The sequence below is a fragment of the Austrofundulus limnaeus genome, unplaced genomic scaffold (genome assembly GCF_001266775.1).
Source record: "Austrofundulus limnaeus strain Quisiro unplaced genomic scaffold, Austrofundulus_limnaeus-1.0 Scaffold1914, whole genome shotgun sequence".
NCBI lineage: Eukaryota > Metazoa > Chordata > Actinopteri > Cyprinodontiformes > Rivulidae > Austrofundulus > Austrofundulus limnaeus.
Window position 1 is genome coordinate 6,015 of NW_013954316.1, and position 24,630 is coordinate 30,644.

The 24,630-nt window shown below is 40.1% G+C and overlaps 2 protein-coding genes across 2 annotated transcripts in view; one reads left to right on the forward strand and one right to left on the reverse strand.

The window, feature by feature from the left end:
- LOC106536646 (clathrin heavy chain 1) overlaps positions 1–20,037 on the forward strand; it is a gene marked incomplete at its 5' end in the record, with an annotated part of 25,212 nt that extends 5,175 nt beyond the window's left edge. The window contains 31 exon segments of the mRNA XM_014033960.1: positions 1,889–2,157; positions 2,244–2,405; positions 2,587–2,700; positions 2,878–3,051; positions 4,440–4,637; positions 5,240–5,440; positions 5,573–5,725; positions 5,854–5,976; positions 6,101–6,238; positions 6,349–6,513; positions 6,636–6,816; positions 6,916–7,079; positions 7,193–7,318; positions 7,395–7,537; positions 7,614–7,848; positions 7,945–8,067; positions 8,234–8,379; positions 8,479–8,662; positions 8,754–8,946; positions 10,483–10,640; positions 10,722–10,886; positions 11,001–11,108; positions 12,494–12,661; positions 12,807–12,956; positions 13,078–13,209; positions 13,349–13,459; positions 13,625–13,795; positions 13,878–14,099; positions 15,642–15,662; positions 18,368–18,443; positions 18,536–20,037. Of these exon segments, the coding sequence (XP_013889414.1) occupies positions 1,889–2,157; positions 2,244–2,405; positions 2,587–2,700; positions 2,878–3,051; positions 4,440–4,637; positions 5,240–5,440; positions 5,573–5,725; positions 5,854–5,976; positions 6,101–6,238; positions 6,349–6,513; positions 6,636–6,816; positions 6,916–7,079; positions 7,193–7,318; positions 7,395–7,537; positions 7,614–7,848; positions 7,945–8,067; positions 8,234–8,379; positions 8,479–8,662; positions 8,754–8,946; positions 10,483–10,640; positions 10,722–10,886; positions 11,001–11,108; positions 12,494–12,661; positions 12,807–12,956; positions 13,078–13,209; positions 13,349–13,459; positions 13,625–13,795; positions 13,878–14,099; positions 15,642–15,662; positions 18,368–18,443; positions 18,536–18,666 (4,805 nt within the window).
- cfap45 (cilia and flagella associated protein 45) overlaps positions 19,507–24,630 on the reverse strand; it is a 6,736-nt gene continuing 1,612 nt past the window's right edge. The window contains 10 exon segments of the mRNA XM_014033961.1: positions 19,507–20,345; positions 20,424–20,648; positions 20,721–20,914; positions 21,024–21,137; positions 21,214–21,360; positions 21,439–21,568; positions 21,654–21,832; positions 22,837–23,007; positions 23,081–23,222; positions 23,390–23,478. Of these exon segments, the coding sequence (XP_013889415.1) occupies positions 20,240–20,345; positions 20,424–20,648; positions 20,721–20,914; positions 21,024–21,137; positions 21,214–21,360; positions 21,439–21,568; positions 21,654–21,832; positions 22,837–23,007; positions 23,081–23,222; positions 23,390–23,478 (1,497 nt within the window). The 3' untranslated portion in view covers positions 19,507–20,239.

Genomic DNA, 24,630 nt, shown 5'->3' on the forward strand with positions numbered 1-24,630 from the left:
CACCCACACACACACACACTTCCCTGAGATTAACACTATGTATGGTAAAATGATCAGTAATAAAATTAGAATTAACTGTGCCAATTACAACCTAAATTTTAAAAAAAGTTGAGACCATGTGTAAAAATGCAGGCACAAACAGACTGCAATGATGTTCAAATCTCCTAAACCTGTATTTTATTCACAATGGGACATGGTCAACCTCAGAAGTTTAAATTTGTGAAATTCTTCCATTGTTTTAGAAAAGAGTTGGTCATTTTGAATTTGAGTGAAGCAGCAACACATCTTAAAGAAGTAACATCGCCGTTTTTATCAAGTGAAACATGCTCCCTTCTTTTAGGGGTCTGTAAACTTCTAGGAACTAAGTTGGTGTGTTGTTTGGAGGGGCACGTTGTCTCGTTCTTTGATGAATGATTTTAGCTGTTCAACAGACCTGGTTTGTCTTTGAGTTTTTGATTTATAAAATGTTCTTGACATTGATTACCTTTCCAAATGTGTAAGCTTCCCATGCATTAAGCACTAATGCTCCCCTATACCATTAGAGAAGCAGACTTTGGAATAGTACACTGATAACAGGCTCAACGGTCTATTATTTAAAACCAAAAAGTAAAAATCCTACGTACAAACAAAACACACATTATAAATGAAATGAAAGGAAGCAGAAAAAAAATATTATCTGCTTTTTTTCCCTCAAAAAGGTAAAAATAATAATCTTTAGTTCAGAGGATATGGCATGAGTGGTTTTCAAAAAGAATTTACTTTTTTATTTGTCTGAAACGGAACAGTTTTGCACTTTGGTTCAGTCCTTTTTTTTTAAACGAGCTTTGTCTCAGAAATTGAGGCAGTGTTTCTGGATGGTGTTCACTTCTGGCTTCTCCTCTGCATGACTGAGCTTTTATCATGGTTTGTGGATGGTGCAGTGGTCTGTGTTTACAGACAATGATTTGTGGAAGTCTTTCTGAACCAATGCAGTGACGTCCATAACAGAACCAGACCTGTTTTTAATGTAGTGTTACCTGAGAGCTCAAAGGTTACAGGCTTGACTTTCAGCCTTGTCTTTTGCAAACAAAATTGTCTCCTGTTTTTTTTTTTTTTTAACTATTTGATATTATAAACTTTGAATGATGGGATATTCAAGGTTTTTCCAGTGTTTTAACAAAATTGTTCAGTTTTTAGATGCAGATTTTCACAGACTGGTGAACATAAGAGTTTCAGCCACTCTGAAATGCTCTTTTTTATGCCCAGTCCATTTATTGACAATTAGCCAAATTAATAGTCAAATGTTCCCTCTGATTTTCATGTTCACACCACTTTTACAAACCTTTTGTTTCTTCTGTTCTAACTTTAACATGTGTTGCTGCCTTAGTTTAAATATTTGAGATGTTTCATTGTAAACGAAGAGTTTGAGATTTGCAAATTGGATTCTGCTTCGTTTTGAAGTTTTACACAAAGTTGTCCCAACTTTTTCAGAATTGGTTATAGAGCGCTCAGCCTGTACTCACAGATTTTAGCTGTTTTATCACCCTGCTTGGCATTGTGGGGTAAAAAGATTACTGTTCGGGCTTTTTTTTTTTAAACGCCCCCCTCATCCTGTTTTAAAACATTAAATTCACTAGAGCAATTGAATATAAGCTTCACATGACGAGCTTGTTGCATCTAATGTGAGTGAATGCAGATCCATTTTGATGATTGCCTTCTTGTTGGCCTTGCTTTTTGCTTTGGTAATCCCAAAGTTTTCTGTAAGTAGTGTGTTGTGGCTTTAGTCACAACATATGGTGAAGTATATTTGGAGTTATTTTAATTTTTTTATTAGCTGGTTTTGGAGGGTGGAGGATAGTCACAACATTTAGGTTGCCGCTGTTTTAACCTTGGCTCCTAATGTTTCCAGCTGCAAAGACCCTGCAGATCTTTAACATTGAGATGAAGAGCAAGATGAAGGCTCACACGATGACGGATGATGTGACCTTCTGGAAATGGATCTCCCTCAACACCGTTGCCCTAGTCACAGACAATGCAGTTTACCACTGGAGCATGGAGGGGGACTCTCAGCCTCTCAAAGTTTTTGATCGTCACTCCAGTCTGGCAGGCTGCCAGATCATTAATTATCGAACCGATGCCAAACAGAAGTGGTTGCTGCTTATTGGTATTTCAGCGCAGGTAAATTAACAGAATGTTATATTGATATGTGTACAATGATGTCCTGAAACAGAAATTCTCCCCATTTCTGTTTTTTGCCCTTGAAGCAAAACCGTGTTGTTGGAGCCATGCAGCTGTACTCAGTGGATAGGAAAGTGTCTCAGCCCATTGAGGGTCATGCTGCTGGTTTTGCACAGTTCAAGATGGAAGGCAACACTGAAGAGTCAACTCTGTTCTGCTTCGCTGTGCGGGGACAGGCCGGAGGAAAAGTAAGATTCACTAGCAAAGCAAACTTGTAGAGATCTCGACTCCTTTTTTTTTTTTTTAAGAAATAAAAAATGCATATAGAGTTTGGCTTTAAATGGAATCTGTATTTATTGCTTTGAAAAGAAGATGCTTCACAGAAACCAAAATTGCTTCCATTCGTCCCCCTTTTTTTTCTTCTTCTAGCTTCATATTATTGAAGTGGGAACTCCACCTACTGGAAACCAACCATTTCCCAAAAAAGCTGTGGATGTTTTTTTCCCACCAGAAGCCCAGAATGACTTCCCTGTTGCCATGCAGGTACAAAATCTACAAAGTTTGTTTATATATTGATTTGTATAGCATGTTCTTCGTCCACTTTAACAAACCTTGAAGAATTTCCTTTCAGTGTCTCACATCCACCCTGTGTCTGTCAAGTTCAGTGTTTTTTTATTTCTTTTTATAATGAGGTTTATATGTTTATTTCTGCACATCTAGATCAGTTCCAAGCAAGATGTAGTATTTCTTATCACCAAATATGGCTACATCCACCTGTATGATCTGGAGACTGGAACTTGCATCTACATGAACAGGATCAGTGGAGAGACCATCTTTGTCACTGCACCTCATGAACCCACCGCCGGTATTATTGGAGTTAACAGGAAAGGACAGGTGCTGTTTTACACTGAAGAGTTTTTAAAAGAAAATGTACATTTTGACAAAATGACCAATTTTGGCAGGACCCCTGAGATTAAACAAAACTGAACAGTAAAAAATAAATGTGACATGTTATTAAATACTAGGGAGTAATCTGCTTCTGACAATGTTGGGACATTTTACAGAGTGTCTTATATTTACATTGACAGGAATTAGCTTTGGCTTGTAAAGCCTTGTTGGGTCCATGTTCTATGTGCTCACAGCTCACTGCCAACTGCAGTTGCATATTCAATCAACACCTAATGATTTTCATTGTGTTAGTCATGTTTATTATAAATACTTTTTCTCTGGGCTTTTTACACTTTGACTGTGGTCCATGGATCACACATTTGAAATATGTGTGATTAAAGATGTTAGATGAGTTGTGAAGGCTAGAAATGTTTGACACAAGAATTCAAGAATTGCAAAGCTTCCTAGTTAAGTTAGAAAAAAATGCCCTGTATGTTAAAATGTTAGGTCTGTGCTGCTGAATCAGTGCCCATACATAAACTGGATTTTTTTTTCCTGTAGGTTTGTAATGGCTGACATTTGTTGGTGATTCACGTCCCCTCTGGTGTCAGCCTCTTTCTGTATCAGCATGGGTCCTTGGGTGTGACCTTGACAGAGGAAATCTGTGTGAAAATATCAGGCTGCTGCAGCGTTTTCAGCATCGGGCAGCATGTGACAGCCACAGTGGGAAGCCTAAGCTTGGCCAGGCAGACTACATGATCTAATCCTGTTATTCCTCATGGCTCTAACCTGCAGGCCCTACAAACACCGCTCAGGCTGTTGCACATGCACACAGTAACACTGCCACTATTCCTGGCTGAATAAGGAAATCCCAATGTTGAATCTGCACCAAAAATAGTTTTAGGTGACATTTTAAAACCTGTCCTTATTGGAATACTTAAAATCTACATTTTACCACAGATTAAGGCTCGTTATTTCAGTCTCCTTTTATCTGCTTTAAAAAAATGACACAATATGCTCTGCAGCATGACACCTTTTTAGATATTTACTGAACATTACCTTTTATATTATATCAGCTTTGTTCTCTTATGTTTGTTTTTTAACTCATTTTTTTAAATTGAACTGTTTTAAATGTAGCCATTTTCAAGATGTACTTCAGTTAGAAGTTAAAATGTATTTCAGGAAATTAAATATAAAAAGAGAAATGATGGGCTATAAGAAATATAAATTGTATAATTCTGTAAATTTTGACTTTATTTTTGTAGACTGATAAAAGAAATGCATAAAAAACAATATTCAGTGATGTTAATAAATTCAGAATTGTATCTCCCTCTTAATGTGTCTACTGTTGTGTTCAGAAAAGGAAACATGCAAAAAGTTTTTTTTTCTTTTAGGTGTTGTCAGTATGTGTGGAGGAGGAGAACATCATTCCCTACATCACCAACGTGCTCCAGAACCCAGACCTGGCTCTTCGCATGGCCGTACGCAACAACCTCGCTGGTGCTGAGGAGCTGTTCGCCCGCAAGTTTAACACACTCTTTGCAGCAGGAAATTACTCAGAGGCTGCCAAAGTTGCAGCCAACGCGCCCAAGGTACTGTCAGCGTGCCATGATGCACCCAAATAGACGACTTCCAGACTAAACTGTTCAAATTAAATACAACTCTTTGGGAGTTTGTTCTTTCTGTTGTTAAAAATAAATTAGACAAACCACAAAAAGAAAACAAAGAGAGAAATATATTTGTTTTCAGTCAATTATTTTAGATCAAGTAGAAAATTATGGAATCATGAAAAAACACCACACCTCTTGTACTTGGTTACACAACCTGTCTTTGACAACAGCTTGAATTATCGGAGGCTTGAACRTAATGTTATGACAAACTGTACTCTTCTTCAGTCTGGCTCCAATTGTCTATCGCTGTTGAATTTTGAAAAATAATCATTTTGTGGCATTTCTGTGGTTTTGTATGTATTTTAAACAATTGAAAGAACATCCTTCAAGAGTGGTGAGTTCATAAATTTTCCCAGGGCTTGGATGGTTTGCAAACACTAAGTGTGCTTGTAATGCAGATTTCACTTAATCTCCTGATATAAAGCATTTTAGATATAAACTATTTTTGCTTTTTAAAAAGTTAAAACATTTCTCACACGTCCTGCCTTTTTTTTTTAAAATTTATTAATTTTTTTAAATTCTAGGGCATTCTGCGAACTCCAGACACCATCCGTAGGTTCCAAAGTGTTCCAGCCCAACCAGGCCAGACATCTCCTTTGCTCCAGTACTTTGGCATCCTGCTGGATCAAGGCCAACTTAATAAGTTTGAGTCTTTGGAGCTGTGCAGGCCTGTTCTCCAGCAGGGCCGCAAGCAGCTGCTAGAGAAATGGCTGAAGGAGGACAAGGTAAATGGCCGTCCAAGAACTGAGTGTGATAAATGTAGACTCAGCGCCCACATTTGAGGATGGCCTTTTCAAAAAGCTTTCAAGCTGTTTTGCTGGTTTACTAAAACAACTTTGTATGTTTGTGTTTTTCAGCTGGAGTGCTCTGAGGAGCTTGGAGACCTGGTGAAGTCTGTAGACCCCACTCTTGCCCTCAGTGTCTATCTCAGAGCCAATGTCCCCAACAAAGTCATTCAGTGCTTCGCAGAGACTGGACAGTTCCAGAAGATTGTCCTTTATGCTAAGAAGGTATGTGGTTCGTAGTATTTTACATAAACTTGTCAGGAGAAGTGGGTTTAACCTCTTTTTTTAACTGTTTGTATTAATAACTTGTGTATAAAATCGTAGCAAGAGCTGAGGATCTGTTAATCCTGTAGGTTGGCTACACTCCAGACTGGATCTTTCTGCTAAGGAATGTAATGCGGATCAGTCCAGAGCAAGGTCTCCAGTTCTCCCAGATGCTGGTTCAGGATGAAGAGCCACTTGCTGATATTACACAGGTAAAACTGTTCAAACTGAACTTGTGTAACTGCAGCAGCAGTGTTGGCCTCAGCCCTGCTGTCATTAAATAGTATAAATATATTGAAGGATACTATTAAACATACCACTTGTTTGTTTCTCCAGATTGTTGATGTCTTCATGGAGTACAARCTGATCCAGCAGTGCACGTCCTTCCTGTTAGATGCCCTGAAGAACAATAGACCCATGGAAGGACCTCTGCAGACTCGTCTGCTGGAAATGAATTTGGTTCATGCCCCCCAGGTACAAACACGCATCAGTAAATATGGTCCTGAAATGCAAGTAATTTAGGTTTTAACCGAGGCTTTATTTAGGGGATTATCAGTTCGTATTTGTTTTGTGGTGTTTTACAGGTCGCAGATGCCATCCTTGGCAATCAGATGTTCACTCACTATGATCGAGCCCACGTGGCCCAGCTGTGTGAGAAGGCTGGCCTCCTGCAGAGGGCACTGGAGCATTATACTGACTTGTATGACATAAAGCGTGCTGTGGTGCACACACACCTTTTAAACCCAGAGGTACAAACCAGATAAAGAAAACTAACAACCCATAAAAACTTGATAGAAAGTTGTGAATTTGTTCCGTTTAAAGAAAAGGTGTGCCTGAGTGGATTCTGTGGCTGCATGTTGTCTCTTCGCAGTGGTTGGTGAATTTCTTCGGCTCCCTCTCAGTGGAGGATTCTCTGGAGTGTCTGAGGGCCATGTTGTCAGCCAACATCCGTCAGAACCTGCAGATCTGCGTGCAGGTTGCCTCCAAGTACCACGAGCAGCTCTCAACTCAATCCCTCACRGAACTTTTTGAGTCATTCAAGAGCTTTGAGGGTAAGTTACAAATGTGTGAAAATTCCCTTGAAAAATAGACATTATCAAAATTTGTTTACATTCAGTGTTGAGTGATTTATTATTATTTTTTTCTCTCAGGTTTGTTTTATTTCTTGGGCTCCATTGTGAACTTTAGCCAGGATCCAGAAGTCCACTTCAAATATATTCAGGCTGCCTGCAAAACAGGCCAGATCAAAGAGGTGGAGAGGATCTGCAGAGAAAGTAACTGCTACGACCCAGAACGTGTCAAGAACTTCCTGAAGGTAGCACAGAGGACTTACCTGTGAAATAAAGCTCTCTGAATATTATTTTTTCAGTTGTGCATCAGTTCAACGAGCGCAGAGTGTTTTTCCTGTAACATTTTTCTCTTCATTAGGAGGCCAAGCTGACTGACCAGCTACCTTTAATCATCGTGTGTGACCGCTTTGATTTTGTCCACGACCTGGTTCTGTACCTGTACCGCAACAGCTTGCAAAAATACATAGAGATCTACGTTCAGAAGGTACACTGCTACATTCAGGTTGTACTGAAGGGGCTTTGGAAACGAGCTCTTACATTTTGATGGTGTTTTGTTCCAGGTGAACCCAAGCCGTTTGCCTGTAGTCATTGGAGGTTTATTGGATGTGGACTGTGCTGAGGACGTGATTAAGAACCTGATCATGGTGGTGAGAGGACAGTTCTCCACTGATGAACTGGTTGCTGAAGTGGAGAAGAGAAACCGGTAAGAAAGAAGAATGTGAACTGAAGCTGGAGAAGAGTTCTGCACAGTGCTGTGTGTGAAAATGTTTTCTCTTCAGACTGAAGTTGTTGCTGCCCTGGTTGGAGGCTCGCATTCATGAAGGATGCGAGGAGCCTGCGACTCACAACGCTTTGGCCAAGATCTACATCGACAGCAACAACAACCCTGAGCGCTTCTTAAGGGAGAACCCTTACTATGACAGCCGTGTGGTGGGCAAGTATTGTGAGAAGAGAGACCCCCACCTGGCCTGCGTGGCGTATGAAAGAGGACAGTGTGACCAGGAGCTCATTCATGTAAGTTTGAGATTCTCATGTTGTAATGGGATATTCATATAAAAGATTTTAATTGCACTACTAATGTTTTTACTTCTTTTGTTTGTCCTGCTTTAGGTGTGCAATGAAAATTCACTCTTCAAGAGTTTGTCCCGCTACCTCGTGCGTCGCAAGAACCCTGAGCTGTGGGCGAGTGTACTGCTGGAGACCAACAACTACAGAAGACCCCTCATTGATCAGGTCTGAAAGTCTGCCAAGTTATTTATAAGTTATTTTTATTATTAAAATAAAACTAATGAAACACACTGTACATTCAGTAGAAACACTAGGGCACAAAGAACTTCTGAATCCTTAAATGTTTGAGCATCAGGTGTACTGTGTCACGTGTGGTGTCTCTCTGCTGCAGGTTGTCCAAACYGCTTTGTCAGAGACCCAGGATCCAGAGGAGGTCTCTGTTACAGTCAAGGCTTTCATGACCGCTGACCTTCCCAATGAACTCATTGAGCTTCTGGAAAAGATTGTGTTGGATAACTCTGTCTTTAGTGAGCACAGGTGAGGCATTGTTTATTTCTTTTAATTAAATTCCTTGTATTTGTGAACTCTGAATTTAAATACAGTCATATGTTTACTGAAAACCTGCTGTTCTTTCAGAAACCTCCAGAATCTTCTCATCCTGACAGCCATTAAAGCTGATCGAACACGCGTTATGGAGTACATTAACCGTCTAGATAACTATGATGCCCCCGATATCGCAAACATCGCCATCAGTAATGAGCTGTTTGAAGAGGCCTTTGCTATTTTTAGAAAGTTTGATGTCAACACCTCTGCTGTGCAGGTGATTTTTTTTAATAATGGTTTTTACAATTTATTGGTTTTAAATATTTCACAAATATAATGATTTTTTTTTCTCTTTCTCCTGTGTTCAGGTTCTGATTGAACACATTGGTAACTTGGACAGAGCATATGAGTTTGCTGAGCGCTGCAATGAGCCTCCGGTGTGGAGTCAGCTGGCAAAGGCCCAGCTTCAGAAAGGGATGGTCAAAGAGGCCATAGACTCGTACATCAAGGCTGATGATCCCTCTGCTTACATGGAGGTGGGACAAGCTGCAGCCCAAAGTGGTAAGCTGCTTTTTTTTTATCAGTTTATCATTTGACCTTGAGCTGTTTTACTTTATTCATTGCAAACAGTTTAATGATGTTTGGTATCTTTGCCATTGATGGGGTATTAGTATTGTAGTCATAACCACCTAACCCAGGGGACTGCAACCTTTTTATAACCAAAAGAGCTCCTCGTCTCACTGATAAAATGTGTCCAGAGCTGCAAAACAAGCTACAACTGTGATTATCAACTACTGGTCCGTGGGCCTTTTCGGGGCCTGTTTGGGAACCTTTACGGCCAGTGGAGGTGACAAAAAAAAAACTAAAAAATCTATTGTGAATTTTATTTATTATTTTGACACATCAGGACAAATGAAAAGACCAGATTCATGTAAACAAGAAAAATACTGTATATAGTGTATACACAGTTTCATTTAAACTAGCACAACTGAACTATTCAGGTGTATTTTATTTCTAATTCTTATTATGTGTTCTTCAAATTCTTAAGGTAATTTTGATGGATTTGAGAGAAAGATCATAGAAAGAAGTCGGATTATTTAAATGATCAACAGGCTAGCTAGCATGAGCGAACATGCTTTACTTTTTGTATTAATAGTATTGATCACATATTTGCATACAAATCGATTTCTGTTGTGAGTATAAAAACAAACAAAATGATTCTGAAATGTTTGGTCACGTTTTCAAAGAGCCACTGCAGAGGGACCAAAGAGCCACATGTGGCCCCAGGGCCGCAGGTTGCAGACCCCTGATCTAACCCAAGACCAAGTCGAGAGCAACACTGAGTTTACGAGACTGAGACCAAGACCTGAAAAGGGAAAAATAAAACTAGTTTCCTTAAACACACAGTGTAGTAGTGTACACAGGTAGCTAACTTAATGTGTAGAACTAATGTTGACTAAATCTGTGTGTGAGAGCCAGGTAAATAATTTTGGTACAGATACAAATTGCTGATGAAGCTAGCTATCTTTGCTAAAATCACTTACACATAGCTTACCTTACTTTGTACTTCCTTTCTAAATGACAATAAAAATTTGACGTAGTCCGCACAATCTCTAAAGTGAAGCACTGCAGAATTTACAGGTTGCAGTGTTCTTTATGTTTTATGTAGCTGAAATGTATTACTGAAGATTTTACAGACATCTTCTCCCACTCCCAGACAACCACTGATCGCTTTCTTGGAGCGCAGTGTTTGAGTGGAAGTGGGCGGCGATGGGTGACAGCAGTAACAACAATACATAAATAGCAATGAGTCACACTTGGATTTGAATCCYTATTTTTTTCATCCAATGAAAACAAGGATGTTAACAAATAAATTGGACAATAATCTGACAGTATAGTGATATTTCCACAGTGCTGAACTTGGCTGGCCTAGAAATAAAATCCAGAGTTCTCAATGTACGAGACCGAAACAAGACCGAGTACGAATGCTGTTGAGTCTAAGACGAGACAGAGACCATCGTAAAGTCCTTAGACCAAGACTGGTCTTCAGTATGGGGTCTGCATGAAACTGAGGAGTTGTTTCATTCTGTTWTGCAGGAAACTGGGAGGACCTGGTGAAGTTCCTGCAGATGGCTCGTAAAAAGGCTCGTGAGTCATACGTTGAGACGGAGCTGATCTTCGCCCTGGCTAAAACCAACCGCCTGGCCGAGCTGGAGGAGTTCATCAATGGTCCCAATAATGCTCACATCCAGCAAGTAGGTCTTTCACACAGCAGCCAATCCTCTGTTGTCCTTCGTTTGTAACGTCTAAGCTAATCTCGCTTTCACTTCCTTTAGGTGGGTGATCGTTGCTACGATGACAAGATGTACGAAGCGGCCAAACTACTTTATAACAACGTGTCCAACTTTGGCCGTCTTGCGTCCACATTGGTGCACCTGGGAGAATACCAGGCTGCTGTGGATGGAGCCCGCAAGGCCAACAGCACCCGTACCTGGAAAGAGGTGACTGATCTGTTTGATTATTTACAAACAAACCTGGTGTTTTCACACAGTTGGATGATGTTCAGTGTAATGTCTGCTATATAATATTTATTTTCTTTCTATCTGCTCCTCTAGGTGTGTTTCGCTTGTGTGGATGGGAAGGAGTTCCGTCTGGCCCAAATGTGTGGTCTGCATATTGTTGTCCATGCTGACGAACTGGAGGAACTAATCAACTATTACCAGGTATGTGGAGCAGCTAAAGTAATAGATTTTTAYAAGAAAATTAAATTGCTTTAAATGTAAAAGATCAGTTAATGAACTTGTATTCAATTGGGAAAACAATGCTATCACGTGGGTCAGTAAAAATTATGATTTAAATGAATTGATCAGCCAAATCATTAAAACACTTAATTACATAAATAAAAGTAGATGTAAATTAATTTAATTACTGTGTAAATTAGGGATGCAAGTTATCGATTAATGTGAAGATGTCTGAAGTTGATTTAGCTTAAAGATTGACTAACAATTAATTATAAGCAGCCATTTTCTTAAAAACTAGAGTTTTTTATTGAATCAAGAGGGTCTTTTTATAACATGAAGGATTGTTTTAAATAAAATGCTAAATTAAAAAAAGAAGCACATCATAAATATTTTCACAATTGATTTGGCCAGATGTATTAAACACTGACTTAAAAAACCAAAAATGTGGATTTCTCATGCATTAATAAACTTMGTTAAAGCTATAAAACATAACAAAACAGAAATTTAATAGGTTGCTGAATGAGAAAAATGGATAAAAAGAATAAAATAGGATATTTAGATGTAAAACTATTATTAATTTGTTATTATAATCAGAATTCATGATTTTTCTCTAATTCTTTACGTTTTGCTTCCTTCTTGTTGGTTCTGTCTGTGGCTAAAACGGTGTTCTATGACCCAGTAAGTGGTTCTGAAGCAGCCCTCCATCCCTCCCCTACTGAGTCAGACCCGGAGCTCTGCTCTCGTCTTTTTTTTTTTTTTTCCTTCGTCCTGAATCGTTTTGCTGCTTATCAAATAACTTTGAGCCTCGGTCAGAAAAAAAGACGGGTGTTTTATATTTCTGTCCCGAGGGGAGGAAACAAATGGTGGACTGAGGGTTTTTTGTTTTTCGTCACGGGACGTGTTTCCTCCTTGCGACGCAGCTCACATCAAATCAGACCGTCATTTAAAAAAAATTAAATGTGGCATCTACTTTTTATCATATCTTCAGATCTACTTGGCCTAACAGCACAATTTAAAAACTGGTTTAAAGTTCGAAGTCTGTACTGTTCACTCGAGGGTCTCAGAGAGGGCGGGTCTTTATAGGTAGAGCTTTTATTTTCCTAAACTTTATTTAGGTCAGCCAGCATTGACAACGCTCTGCGGGTGACGTAAATGGCTCCGCGACATGGCGAGGGAAGCATAAATCGTACGACACAACGAATCGATAATGAAATTCGTTGCCAGCACTTTTAATAATCTATTTTATCGATTCGTTGTTGCAGCCCTATAAGCAACTCAGGTACATGAAATACTTCTTTCCTATACAAGTGTGGTAGGAAAACACTTCTTGTTTGTGTCATTAAGTCCATCCTGTGTGTGTCCTGCAGGACCGCGGTTACTTTGAAGAGCTGATCACCATGCTGGAGGCMGCTCTGGGGCTGGAGCGTGCTCACATGGGCATGTTCACGGAGCTGGCCATCCTCTACTCCAAGTTCAAACCCCAGAAGATGAGGGAACACCTGGAACTCTTCTGGTCCCGTGTCAACATTCCAAAGGTAGGTCTGAAATTTATCATCGACTCTGCAGCTAGGTTTCCTGAAAACCTTTTTAAGGTCGTATTCCACTTGAAGGAACGTACCTGCCTATGTTGTAATGGTTMTACCAAAGTGGGTTTGTAAAACGCTCTCATGTCTGTTTCAGGTGCTCAGGGCAGCTGAGCAGGCCCACCTTTGGGGTGAGTTAGTGTTCCTCTATGARAAATATGAGGAGTACGACAACGCCATCATCACTATGATGAACCATCCAGCTGACGCCTGGAAGGAAGGCCAGTTCAAAGACATTGTCACCAAGGTAATAAAGGAAAAGAAAAATGTGGTCACWGATTACATTTTTTTGTGTTAAAGCACAGTAGTGACCCTTTTGTTTCAAGGTAAAATTTATTTGRGTAACAAACTGAATATCTGTTTTGTAGGTGGCAAATGTGGAGTTGTACTACAAAGCCATCCAGTTTTACATGGAGTTTAAACCGTTGTTACTGAACGACCTGCTCATTGTCCTCTCTCCAAGACTGGACCACACACGGGCTGTGAACTTCTTCAGCAAGGTCCTGGATAATTGCTTTCTGTTAAACACATACAGTTATTTAAATGGGAGGTTTGGTGAAACTGTCATCGTGTGAATGAGCTTCAAAGATGACTTAAAATAGAAACTGCCTGTTCATGTTTTTTATTCTGGTTGTTTAGATGAAACAGTTGCCTCTGGTGAAACCATACCTGAGGTCTGTCCAGAATCACAACAACAAAGGAGTGAATGAAGCACTTAACAACCTCTTCATTACTGAGGAAGACTATGCGGTATCATGCMTTTATTTCTTTATTTTTGTGTAATTATTGGCCTTTTTTATATATTGTTACTTCCAACACATTATAATAAATAGTTTAAAAAAATTAAACTAAATCATATTGGGTTTTTTTTTAACTATTTTTTTTTTCTAACTTGTATTTATACCTGCAATGTAGGCACTGCGGACATCCATCGATGCTTACGATAACTTTGACAACATCTCGCTGGCCCAGAGCCTGGAGAAGCACGAACTGATTGAATTTAGGAGGATCGCAGCTTACCTTTTCAAAGGGAACAACCGCTGGAAACAAAGRGTCGAGCTCTGCAAGAAGGACAAGCTCTACAAGGTGCAGTGACCCTAAAATACCAAGAAACTGTGCTGTGATGTGAAATGCTTTCCCTGACCCAAGTCACGGTGTCCTCCTACAGGATGTCATGCAGTACGCATCAGAGTCTAAAGACATTGAGCTGGCTGAGGAGCTCTTGGCTTGGTTCCTCAGCGAAGACAAGAAGGAGTGTTTRGCCGCCTGCCTTTTCACCTGCTACGACCTGCTGCGGCCAGACGTGGTGCTGGAAACCGCCTGGAGGCACAACATCATGGACTTCTCTATGCCGTACTTCATCCAAGTCATGAGGGAGTATCTCACAAAGGTGGGTTGGCCTGTATGAGCTGTGTGCCATGCAAAGAGACCAAGCTTTGCAGGGTTTTATAGAGAAAAAGGTTTACGGTAGTTTTTTTTGTTGTTGTAGATAAAAACTGCAGTGAATCAAGAGAACCTAAACGGACAAGAAGAGCTAAAATATTAACTGTAGGTGTTTCTTTGCTAAATCTGGGATAATTTATAAAATACTTTTTGCAAACCTGTCCCCCCAGACTGTCGTGTCTCAGGTTTGCAGTTTCACTCTTACACAGATGTGCACCACAGACATGGATCAGTAGCTTGATTCAGTGTAGAGGGAAAGTGTTTACAATTTCCAAAGAGCAAATCCTTCAGTTCTTATTGTTCTCATTCATTCTTGCTCCTCTTCCTTTTTGCTTCTGTCATCACTGTCTTTAGTTTTTATTTTGGTTTATACTCATTTAAGCTACTTTTCCATACAAATGTTCTAGAAAAAGAGATTCATAACTGCTGTGTTGCTCATTGTTTTCATCTGCAAACATAACAAATGTTTTGTTGCTGCTATAAAAGCAAGCAGACCTGAGTGAAGAATTAAATATTATTGGCTTTATGGGCCAAACATTACTGTTTTTATAAGCTGTCCTTGTCACAGGCTAAACCAATGATTCATTTACACATTAAAGTTTTTTTTTTTTTTTTTTTTTTGAGTAATTGCACAATTTTTATATCGTGTAAGTTGGTAGTGATTAGAGGGGCAAAATATGTGTTTAACATCCTTGCACACAAATGCACCACCATGTGTGTGTACTCAATTACCTCTTCTGTTTTTTTTTTTTTTTTTTTTGAGTAATTGCACAATTTTTATATCGTGTAAGTTGGTAGTGATTAGAGGGGCAAAGTATTTGTTTAACATCCTTGCACACAAATACCTGAACAAGTGTGACTGGCTAAAAAAAAAAAACACTTGTGATGTAATAAAATTTAAAATATGCCTGCACAGTAAATTCTCTTTACCAATTTTACATGCATTTTTACTGTATATAGATACTAAATTTACATGCATTTTTACTGTATATAGATACAATACTTACAAACACACACAGCATTTGAGAAAATCCAGTCATTTATCAGTTAAAAGACTTTTTTGCAGGATTCTTCAAATCTTCTTAAATAGAGAAGACCTGTGTAAGCTTGATTCATGCTGGACTTTTGACTCATTAGCACCACCAGTGTTTGGAACTGCATCCACCATTGTTGCTTTCAGGCAAAGGACAGATGAGTGACAGGGCAGGGGCACTTCAGGGAGCCAATCAGATTTCACCCACAGAACAACCCCTGGGAATTGGGTGTTTTGATCCAGTTTTCCCACACTTGTGTATAAAACTAAATTTAAATCTCATGTCTGCATTTGTATAAAAAGTGGCATTGTTTACCTGCATCATTGAGGGTTGTTTTTTTTTTTTTTTTTTTAAATGACTGGTCCTCTGCTCTTTTCTCTGCCATGTTCTGTTTGGGGAGCCTCCCATTTGTTTGTTTTTCCTCTTTAAGTTGCCTCTCTGAATTTCCTTTACAGGTTGATGCGATAAAGGAAAAGGTGAAAGTCCAATCCTTTTCTAATCATTCTTTTTGACTCCCTCTCCTGTGTCCTGTAGCTTTTAGAATGCAGGATAAACGTAGCTGAAACTGCATGTCCCACCTTCCCACCCCCCGTCTCTCCTTCCTGCTTTTGACTGTGAACTTCAACCGTCCACCAGACAACCTACCAGCCCACGAGACCCCAGAGTGGTGCTCCTCACGTCCGTCTTTTAAGGCCCTGTTTGGTTTGCTGTCTGTGGTTGCGCGGATGTTCCTGCTTCAGAACATGAAAAGACAAAAACAGATCAGACTGTTGAGTCAAAACACYCCAAACAGTGAGAATAATCCAGCTTCACAGAGCTGCGGTTACCTGCAGGCTCATTTTATTCCTTCGTGTGGCTCAGCTGTTCTGACAGGGACGTGTCCGTGGGACAGCATCCCATCAGCTGTCCTTATCTGAGGGTGAAGAGTGCCACTCTGAGTAGCAGCCTCATACGTTGTCAGGTCCTCTTCTCACAGATGGGTTGTCACGTTTAAACCGACGCGTTAACACCACTCAGCCACAGTCTGCTGCTAACCGTCATCCTAATCTCCTTCAGAATAATCTCAAAGTTTKTTCCCACACCTGATTGGTCCTAAATATTTGTATATAAGACYGGTGCGGTGGCTTAGACTGCAGCTAAGTGTTGACACCTAATCTTTGTGTTTGGAGTCGGCTTTTATTATAACGGTGCTCCACTAAGAGTTTCTACATTTCTTACTGCTTTATTTCTTTCAGTGCTAGAGAAGTTCTTCAACTGGAAAAAAAAATCAAAGAAATACATGAAGTAAAAATAAAAGGCTTTTGATAGGAGCGTACTTTTACAGTCTGAGTAAATGATGTTGCTTTGATGACAGCTTGAGGTTATAATGGCTAATATAGAGTTTTTCTTTCCTTTTATTTATTTTTGTTGTTTTTGACCCTGACAAAACATTTAAACACATTAGTAGAAGGATGAGCATGCGTCCCCCCCTGCCTCCCACCCTCAGTAGAATCAGCAGCACTCAGACCGGGCTACGAGTTGTTGGCTGTGCTTGCTTCTTGGAAACTCTTGAACTGGCTGAACAGAACCATCCTTTCACACTCCTCCCACTGTAGCGCTCTGCCTCTCGTCTTTCTTTCTCGTGCACTCTTTTTACGAACAACGTGACTAAACTGCTGCTTCAGCATGTCTTTGAACCCTTCTCTTCTGAAATGAAATGGCCTGTCTTCTCTTGGCACAGCCTGCTTAACCAGATCAACCGTAGTAGTTTTAATAAAACTGTATGTAGAGAACTGAACTCTGAGGACCGGTTCTTCAGCGCTGCACTGCCGTGGCTAAGGCTCATGGGAGTCATATCTGAAGCTTTTTTATTTTATTATTTTTTTTGCTATTCTCTGAATTATTCCAGCTCTGTCTTCTGGCCTTTCCCTGCAGTTGTCTGCCTCTGAGCTGTAAAGCAAATTCTTCAACACAGTAGAAAATGTCTGAGCTCCCACCACCGGCACATACTCATAGTCTTCAACCTGACACGGATATTTTGTTTCCAAACCTCTACTTTATTTTTTATTTATTATTTTTTTACTTTTTTTACAAGTTAACTGATAAAGGTAAACTAAAACGAAATACAGGTTGCAATAAACTAAACTGCAACCTCTTGAATAACAAACTATCTTTTATAGTGTAACTTTTTTACTGTGTGACAATATTCAACCTTGCTATCAATAAATCTTTTTTAAATGCTTTTCTCTGCAAAATGGCTTWAAATCATGGAAATTTCATGAGGAAAAAAAGTTGAACAAATTAGACACATTTGAATCCTTAATTCTTTGCATTTATGTGGGAGCCCAGTCAAAACCTGTTCATTATGCTAGCAGTGTCCAAGCATTCATTTTGTTTCATTCAGTACCACTGTGCCCCCCACTTTTTGTAACCACTGATCTAAAGGCTTTTTTTTACATGCTTTACATGGTGTGATGYCTGAATTCATGCCTCTTGAAACTTTTTAACTTGCAATAAGTAGTCTAATATTTTAACATTACTAAACTATTTGTTTTAAGTTAATTGTAGGTAATCTGTAAAAAGTTTATTCTTATTTCGTAAAGTGGTTCAATAAAAAGCCGCTAAACAATTTTCCCTACAGCCCAGAAAAAAGCATCTAGTTTTGCGTCAACATGAGTAATTTGTTTACACAAGACATTTTTWAATTTTTTAAAAAGGAGACCAAAAGAGGAAATGGTAACCCTTTAAGCCTGTTTGGTGGTGAAGGAGTTGGTTCTCTACATACATGTTAGATTAGATGTGTTGGGTGGCTGGATGGTGGGACCATTATTGCCCAGTAGCTAACTGCCTTTGTCTTCCCTATAATTCCTAATATTTGTCCACAAACAAGTGGATGTCTTATCAGACTGTATCCAAGCTTCACTAGAGTAGTAGTAGTTTTTCGACTTGTAGTAAGTTGTCTTGCCTCACAAAGGGCATCCAACATTTTTATAGCAAGGCCTGCCTCCTGTAGCCTGTTTTTTTTATTTAAATCTGGACTGTATTCATCTTCGCCTGTCAGGAATGGTCCCATCCGTCAGCCAGTGAAATAAGCCCGAGGTCAGTTTCTTGCAAACCTGGCATCTCTGCCCTTGCTCTTCAGGAGCCTGCCAAAGAGCAGCAGAAAGTCTGATGCGGTCCCTCTTGTCGTGTTTTCCTACAGGTGGACAAACTCGAAGCCTCTGAGTCTCTGAGGAAACAGGAGGAGCAGGCCACGGAGTCTCAACCCATTGTTTACGGTAAACCAGCCACACCAGATGATTTTGGTCTGTAGTAATCCTGTTCTGTTTTGTTCTCTGTATAAACAGATTGTGGGTTTGTTTCGTTCCAGGCTCACCCCAGCTCATGCTCACAGCAGGGCCCAACATGGCGGTGCCTCCTCAGCCGGCCTACAACTACGGCTACACGGCAGCACCAGCCTACAACCAGCCGCCACAGCCCAACTTCGGTTACGGCATGTGAACCCCCAACCTCCCCAACACGAGCTCCTTCCCTCCATCTGTCCTTCGTTTGTGTTCCTCACCAGCTTCCCATGGTCTTCTACTCTCAAAAAGGACCACAAACAAGCAGCAACCCACTCTAGTTTTCAATACTTTTTTTAAAATTATTATTTTTTTGTTGATGTTGTCCTGTTACAAGATAAGTTATTTGGCAGCGAAGAAGGACTTTGATTTGTACTGTTGAAAGATTTTGACCACTTTTTTTCACATTCCATATTTATGACTAGTTGTTTAGTTTGTTTTGTTTTTATGTTTTATTGTTTTGCGCAGAAGTGGACTTGCTAAAGCTCAACYAACCTTTTGAAGTAGGTGGAGGAGCATTGGATTTTGCACTCATGAAATTAGCTCTTTACGTCTGACCGACTGAACAGTTGAACAACCTCCATTGTCTTGTCTGTAAAATGCATTTCATTTAATGTATATTCTGAAGAGGAAAAAAAGAGGAGGATACTTATATTATTGAACATATATTGCCATTTCAGTGGCTCTAGCTAGTAACACTAAGTAATGATAGTATATTCTGCACAGGTGTGTAGCATTCTGGAGTTTCAGATGCACACAGGTGTGTGACTGAGTGTGTGTGTGTGTGTGTTTGACCTAAAGGTCTAAATAAGAGTTTTAACCCTCCTCCCCAGCCTGTACAGMTCTGTTGACTCCATCCTCCTAGATATTAGCACTTCTTCTTTGGCTCCATGTATTAACAGGACCTCCTGTGCCGTGTACAGTGGGTGTGTGAGACTGTCTGTGTACATGTGAGGATGAAAACCACGGCAATCAAACCCCAGGGTCCTAAACCGTGCTGTTTTTTTTTTTTTTTTTTTTTTTTTTTTTTTTTGTACGTGTGTATTTACTCCCGATGAGGTCCGTGTATGCCAGGTGATGTGCTGTTTCTTTTGGTCACCGTTACCTTTTTTTGTTTTTTGGCGTGTGTACAGATGTGAACAAAGGGAACTGGAGGGGGAAAAAAAAGTCTAGATGGAGACCCCTCCACCTCCTACCCTCCCCTGTCCTGTTTGCTCCTCTTGTTAATGCTTTGCAGCAAGAATAAAGAAGGAGGCAGAAGAAGACAGGCCAAAAACACTCCTGTTTCGATGGTTATGAGCATCCAGCTCTGTTTGGTCTGGAATAAGAGCCTGTTGTTTACCTTGATGTTCCTAACTTCCTTACATGCTCTAAGCTGTGTGTGTAAAGTGTCATTCTAACCCCATAGGTTCAACTCCTTTCTGTTAAGCATATTAATGAGAAAGCTGATCTGTCACAGAAGAATACGACTAAACTGAAAGGAAAATACTATCCTAAGTTAAAAAGAATAATAATAAAAAAATAGTCTCCATTTTCCTGTGTCTGTGTGGAAATAATGTAACAATGTGTCAGTCTTATCAGTTTGTTTTTGCAGTTACAGTGTGCATATAAGACATAAAACACTAATAAAAATGTGTTTATCAGTGATCAAAAGCTTGTAAAAGTGTAAGACAAGTGTTGCTTGAAACATTTTATTTTATTTTTTTCCTTTTAAATGACACTTGATGAATGTCTCAAAGGAGCGAAGACTTCCCTGACCGAGTCGGTTTGTGAGTCGGCAGTAACTTCTGGGCTTTCCGTTCCACTTCAGCGCAGTATTTTTCAGAGATCCCCATTGCTCTGCAGAGTCACAAACKGCCCGGTTAATCGTAACGCCGGCACCGAGAACTTTTATTTCTCTTATTTGCTCGTACGTACCTCAGCTCCATCAGCTTCTTCTCTTGGACCTCCTTAAGGTGCAGGCGTCTCTGCCGGTCCTCTTCAGCCTGCCGGTCGACCTCCACCAAGAATTGTCTGCGCTCGGCGGCGGCTGAGAGCTCCCGCTCCTTTATCTGCCGGCGGATGGTCTCTGAGTTGTGTAACGCTCTTTGATGCTGCCTCTCCTGCTGCTCCTTCTCTTTGGCCATTGCTTCTCGTTGAACCCTGTGTGAAGCTGTGCTTTTAGATTATTGGGGAAAAAAAAAAAAGTAATCCCTTTTGCCTGACGTCTCTTACCTCTGCACCCTCTCGAACGTGGCCCTCTCTCGGTGCACCTCCATGGCCAGGCAGTGCTCTTTGTTTTGGATTTGCTCCAGGCGCGCCGCCCTCAGCGCCGCGTCGTCACGCACCTTCTTCGCAGCCTGCTCCTTCMCCTTCATCCTCCATTTTCTCTCAGCAACGGCCTGGTTCCTGCGAGCCCGGATCTCGTCCTGCCAGATCCAAACAAAAACAAAACAAACAAAAAAACGCATTTGATAAAAATGTGACAGATTTTTCAATCTGTAATGTGGTGGCGATAAAACCATGTTTGTTCCTGACCTGCTCCGCTCTGTGGTCTTTCGCTCTTTGCTGCTGAGCCCTCAGTCGATCGATCTCCAGCTCCTTCTCCTTTTTGATGCGCGCCTGCTCTGCCTCGTACTCCGCTTGTCGTTCCTGTCGTTTAAAAAAAAAAAAAAGTGAAAAGCTTTGTGTTGCAAATCTCTCACAAACTGACTTCTGTTAATCTGACCAGTATCTTTTGCTGATACGCTGCATCTCTCAGGTCAGCCAGCCTCTCCTCCTCCAGCTTCTTCTCTTTGGCCTGCACCGTCTGCGCATTGATGCGCATGATGTGTTCCTGCAGGAGCTGCTGCTTCATCTTTTTTTCCTCCAGGGCCTGAAAACACCAGGCTTTGAGACAGGAAAGAGACGAGTGTGCTTCAGTGGTTTGAGTGAGGCCTGTGTGTCACACCACCTTCAGATCTTCCAGGTTCTGTCTCTCCAGGGCCTCCTTTATATTTTGTTGCTCTTGTTCTTTTATCTCATCTAAGAGTAGTTTGTTCTCCAGATGTTCTTGGATCTGATCYTAAATCTGCTGCTTCCCTCTGAAATACATATTGTTCAAGCAGCGTCTTAGTGAGTTTATCCGTTAAAAGAATCGTGTGTGTGTTTGTTTGTTTGTTTGTTTACAGGACACTCTGCTGTTTCCGCAGCTCGTCAATCTTCTCGGTCCTCTCCAAAGCCTTGCGGCGCTCCACCTCCATCATGGTGTTGAGGCGCTTCTCCTCCTCAGCCAGCTCCTCCTGGATCTGCTGCTTCTCCTGGATCTGAACTTCCCGGATGGCTTGACACTGAGCGCCCAGGATCAGCTGAGAGGCACAAAAAGTATCAATGGTCTGGTTTATCCACCCACCCACCCACCCCCCTTTTTTTTAATCATGTTTTTTGCAGAATAACTCCTGATAGGGTTCCCACACCTTGGTCAACATCAAATTCAAGGACCTTTCAAGGACTTTCCAGTACCAATTTCCTCAAATTCAAGAACCATGCACGACAACAATTACCTACTGCTACTGCAGATTGTTACCAATAAACAGCTTTAATATCATGTAAATTCAATGAAAAACTGAACAACATAGAACTTGTTGAGTCAGAATCAATGAAAAAAATTGGATTAAATGTATAACCTACATTTATATCTACAATACATGGACATGTAATAATGTCCTGGGAGGTTCAGCAGCTCAGTTTGGGAGGAGGGGATGTGAACATGTCCAGACCCCTCACCTGGGCTCAGAACGACCCGCCCTCCTCTGCTCTGACTGGATACAACTATGACTATGGCTCACGGTATTTGTTGAAAACCACGTCAGTTTACCGTAATCCTGTTATCCACAACAACAAATTTATTTTATTATTATTATTATTATTATTTTATTTTACAGATGACGAAAATCAGTTATGTGAATAGAGAACTTCAATCCCCAAAAACACATTCATGGACAAGTGTTATTTTTAGCTGTTTTCACAAACTTTCCAGGGCCTTGAAATCATTTTTTCAAATTCACAAACTTTAAAGGATTTCAAGGACCCGTGGGAACCCTGTTCTGAACTGCTTAACTTCTGGAATCAGCCTGATTCAAGATGGCTGCCACAAGCTAATTACATGTAGCAAACAAACTGAACCAGTTTTGCAGATGCTTTGTTAAAGTTTGGAGTGGTGCATCGCTGAGCATCAAACACACTAAAAGCTTCACTCCGCTCAAGATCTTTGCTTTTTAAAATTCATCACAAATTGTGGAAATCAACCCTGTTAGTAAAATATTTCAGGAACTGTTGGATAAATGTGAATATATCTCCAGTTTGCTCCCACCTGGTTGAGCATTTTGATTTCCTCCTCTTGCTCCATCTTAAAAGCGTCGGCCCGTTCCACCAGGCGCTGTGCGCGACCACGGGCCTCCAGCTCCAGGTCGGTCAGCGCCTGGTTCTTTAAACGGAACTGATCCGCCTCCTGGATTTGACGCTTCCTGGCCTCTGCTGCTTTCTGCACCAGGAGTTGATCGATTAAAAAAAAAATAGGAAGTTGTAAAATTAATTTCTGTTTCTGCGACACCTACTTCCTTTTCCTCCTTGTCTTTCTGACACGCCTGTTTCAAGGCTTCTCTGTCCTCGTTGATAAATCTGGACCTTGAGGTGATCCTCTCAAGTGAAGCTGCTGGAAGGAGAACGGACTCTCTCAAAGGACCTTTCTGTGGGATCCTGGCAGGATGACAAGTATTGGGGTTCAGTGCAGCATCATCTCTGTGCTGAAAACACTTCTCTATAAAATACAATAATCCTTACAGCATCCTCTCACTAATAAAGCTGACATTTATCAAGTAGGTTTACGTCACTGAATAAATCAGAGTCAGGAAACGTTGGCCCACCTGAGATTACGGATGAAGTCTTTGGATATGACCTGAACGATCTCTCTCTTGTTTGCTTGAGACAAATCCACTGATGCAGTGATGTCCAGCTGGGAACATATGAGGCCAAGTGACCAAAACAAGAAGATGAAAGATCAGAGGTGTCACTTTTCACCTCTGAAATCAAGATTATGTCTTAAAAGGTGATGCTATTTAAAAATTTAAAAATGGTTTATCCTACTTAGAACTAAAATAGCTAAAAAAAACAGCTACAAAATGCTAAAACCAATCAAGTTTCATGCAATAAATATTGTATTATATAAAATAAAAAAGGTGGAGGAACAGCAAAAAGACGTTTTCATGAATTTTTTTTCCATTTTACTCTGCTCAGAAGTACGCTTTAACCTTTTGGGTTGGCTGAAGTCACTATCAACACAAAGGCTCTCAAAAGGTTATTATTCCAATGATCATGGCCWCTAAAAAGTGGAAGAAAAAAGCATTTAGTGGTGACAGTACTYTTTGTCAGTTGTTTTGGACTGGTCAGTCTTGATAGTGTTAAAATRGTATTAACTTACATTGATGCATAAAGGGGAAAAATGTAAACAATAAGTGTTGTATAAAGTACCACAAAGTGATACTTGAGTAAAAGTTCAAGCATCTTACCAAAAATTACTTTGGTAAAAGTTAAAGTCTCCTTTAGGAATATTACTTGAGTAAAAGTATTAAAGTATCTGATATTTTTGTACTTAAGTATTAAAAGTAAAATGAGCAGTTGGATTTTCTGTAATGTCATTTATTAGGTGACCTTCCAAAAAAAAAGCAGAAATTACTATATTGTATTAAAACAATTAATGTATGTTAAATGTAGGATGCACTAGTCCAGCTGTTTCAGTTTATATACATATATCAAGGCTTCCACAAAATCTATCCGAGGGCTGCAGCCAAATACAACAGTATATTTCATGAAATACAAATACTTCTTAAGTACAGTCCTTTTATTTTAATGATTATGTCCTGCTGGAGTGTGACATGATTTGTTTGTGTACAAACTAATACGCTATCAGAGTTGTATATATTTATACTTCTCATTCACAATTAAATTCACTATATGAGGCACAGTTTATTTGGATAGTCTTTATTTTTATATAATAAGCTGGAACGAAAACACGCAAAAATTAATTAAAGTAGCGAATTTCTACTTCTTGTCTTTTTTAAAAATGTAGTGAGTAGAAAGTACAGATAATTGTGTGAAAATGTAAGAA